This window comes from Centrocercus urophasianus, unplaced genomic scaffold (genome assembly GCF_019232065.1).
Source record: "Centrocercus urophasianus isolate 14NV4802_14NV808 unplaced genomic scaffold, USGS_Curo_1.0 seq_19, whole genome shotgun sequence".
Taxonomy (NCBI): domain Eukaryota; kingdom Metazoa; phylum Chordata; class Aves; order Galliformes; family Phasianidae; genus Centrocercus; species Centrocercus urophasianus.
In genome coordinates this window covers 18382420-18384209 of record NW_024884744.1, presented here as the reverse complement: position 1 = coordinate 18384209, position 1790 = coordinate 18382420, and the positions used below count along the sequence as shown (strand labels likewise).

The following is a 1790-nucleotide window of genomic DNA, read 5'->3' as shown; positions in this document are numbered from 1 at the left end:
CACGGCCCGCCGCAGGAGCCCCGGGCACCGCAGCACCGCGGCGCGGCGCGGCACAACGCTATGCAACGCCCGCCCGCCCGCGCGGCCCCGCGGCAGACAAAGCGCGCGGCCGCCATTGGGCCGTTCGGCCCACGCTCCGGCGCTGCCCGCACGGCGCGGCCAATGGGCTGCCGGCGATGCAAAGCGGCCGCTATAAGACGGGCGGCGCGGGGCGGGGAGCGGCGCGGGGCCGCGGAGGAGCGCGGCGGGGATGGCGCCGTCCTTCCGGCACGGCAAGGGCCGCGCGCCGCGGGGCGGTTCGAGCGGCGCGGAGCCGCGCGCGGACAGGAGGGTGAGCGACGGGCGCGGAGCGGAGCGGGGCGGATGGGGCGCGCGTGCTGACGGCGCCGCGTGCCTGCAGGCGCGGAAGCCCCTGGTGGAGAAGAAGCGGAGGGCGCGGATCAACGAGAGCCTGCGGGAGCTGCGGCGGCTGCTGGCCGGCGGAGAGGTGAGGAGCGGGGCCGGCGGGAGGGCGGCGGGGGCCGAGGTAGAGGCCGGCGCTGACGGCCGCGGCGCCTCCCGGGGCGGTTCTAGGCGAAGCTGGAGAACGCGGAGGTGCTGGAGCTGACGGTGCGGCGGGTGCAGGCCGTGCTGGAGCGCCGCGCGCTCGGTGAGTGCCGCGGGACCGGGGGGAGGAGGGGGAAGCCGGGCCGCACCGCGCCTCACCCCGCTCCGTCTGTCTGTGTGTGTGTCTGTCTCTCCCGGCTCGCAGAGGGCGGGCGGCTGCACCGCGAAGCCAGCGAGCGCTTCGCCGCCGGCTACATCCAGTGCATGCACGAGGTGCACACCTTCGTCTCCGGCTGCCCCGCCATCGACGCCAACACGGCGGCCGAGCTGCTGAACCACCTGCTGGAGTCCATGCCGCTCAACGAGGGCGGCCTGGGGGACTTGATGGCGGACGTTCTGGCCGAGCCTTGGCCGGGCGGCGAGACCGCGCTCCCGGTGGCCGAGGCGGCCCTGGGCCTGGTGCTGCCCTCGCCGTTGTCCGGCGAAGAGACGTGCTCCGACTCGGACGAGGCGGAGGCTGAGCCGGGACAGACCCCCGCCCGCGGACTGGAGGCGGCGCAGACCCGCGGCGTGCCCTCGCCCAAGTCCATGTGGAGGCCGTGGTAACGCTGCGAGCGGCGGGGCGGTGCGGCGCCTCGGGGTTGGAACGCGGCCCTCCTGTCACCCCGCCGGGCTCGTGGCTGAACGAGAGCCGTCGCAGCGCGTGGACTGTGCGTGTGCGGCAGTTTGTAGCTGGGTGTCGTTTGTATGAGAGTGGGGGGACGGGATGGGGAGGAGGGAGTTTTTTTAGTAGCGAAGCTCTTTGGATGCACAGCTGTGGTCTCTTAACCCTGCCTCATCCTCTTGGCCCCTATAAGTGGCCCAGATAACGCTCACTACCTTGTTCTCTTAACAAAAAGCCCTCGTGTGGTTTAGATCCTGACGGGTAACTCCATGAGAGGCTCCATCTGCGCATGGCGTTTGTGTGCTGGTGACAGCAGGGACCCCTGAAAGGGGCTCCCGGAGCAGCTGTGTGTGGCAGCAGCCCAGCTCTTGCCTTCAGGGAAGGAAGAGGAGCAGGACCTGCTGGAGCTCTGGAGACATCCAGAACTGATGGCGGGGCGCCTTTAGAAATGAGCATCTTGATTCACATTTTGCTTTTAGCACATTTGAGTTCATTGTGACTTTATGTATATTAGGGTATTAAATCAAGTGTGTTTTTTTTATTTTTAATCTTTAATAAAAAAAACCTGAATTCGCACTGA

The 1790-nt window shown here is 68.5% G+C and overlaps 1 protein-coding gene across 1 annotated transcript; it reads left to right on the top strand.

Annotated features, from left to right (window-relative positions):
- The first annotated feature begins 250 nt into the window (after nucleotides 1-250).
- Nucleotides 251-1790, top strand: LOC122161453 (transcription cofactor HES-6-like). Its single transcript, XM_042820896.1, has 3 exons — nucleotides 251-487; nucleotides 574-649; nucleotides 752-1790. The coding sequence occupies exons 1-3, from the start codon at nucleotides 251-253 to the stop codon at nucleotides 1150-1152; spliced, it is 714 nt and encodes a 237-aa protein (XP_042676830.1). The 3' UTR covers nucleotides 1153-1790.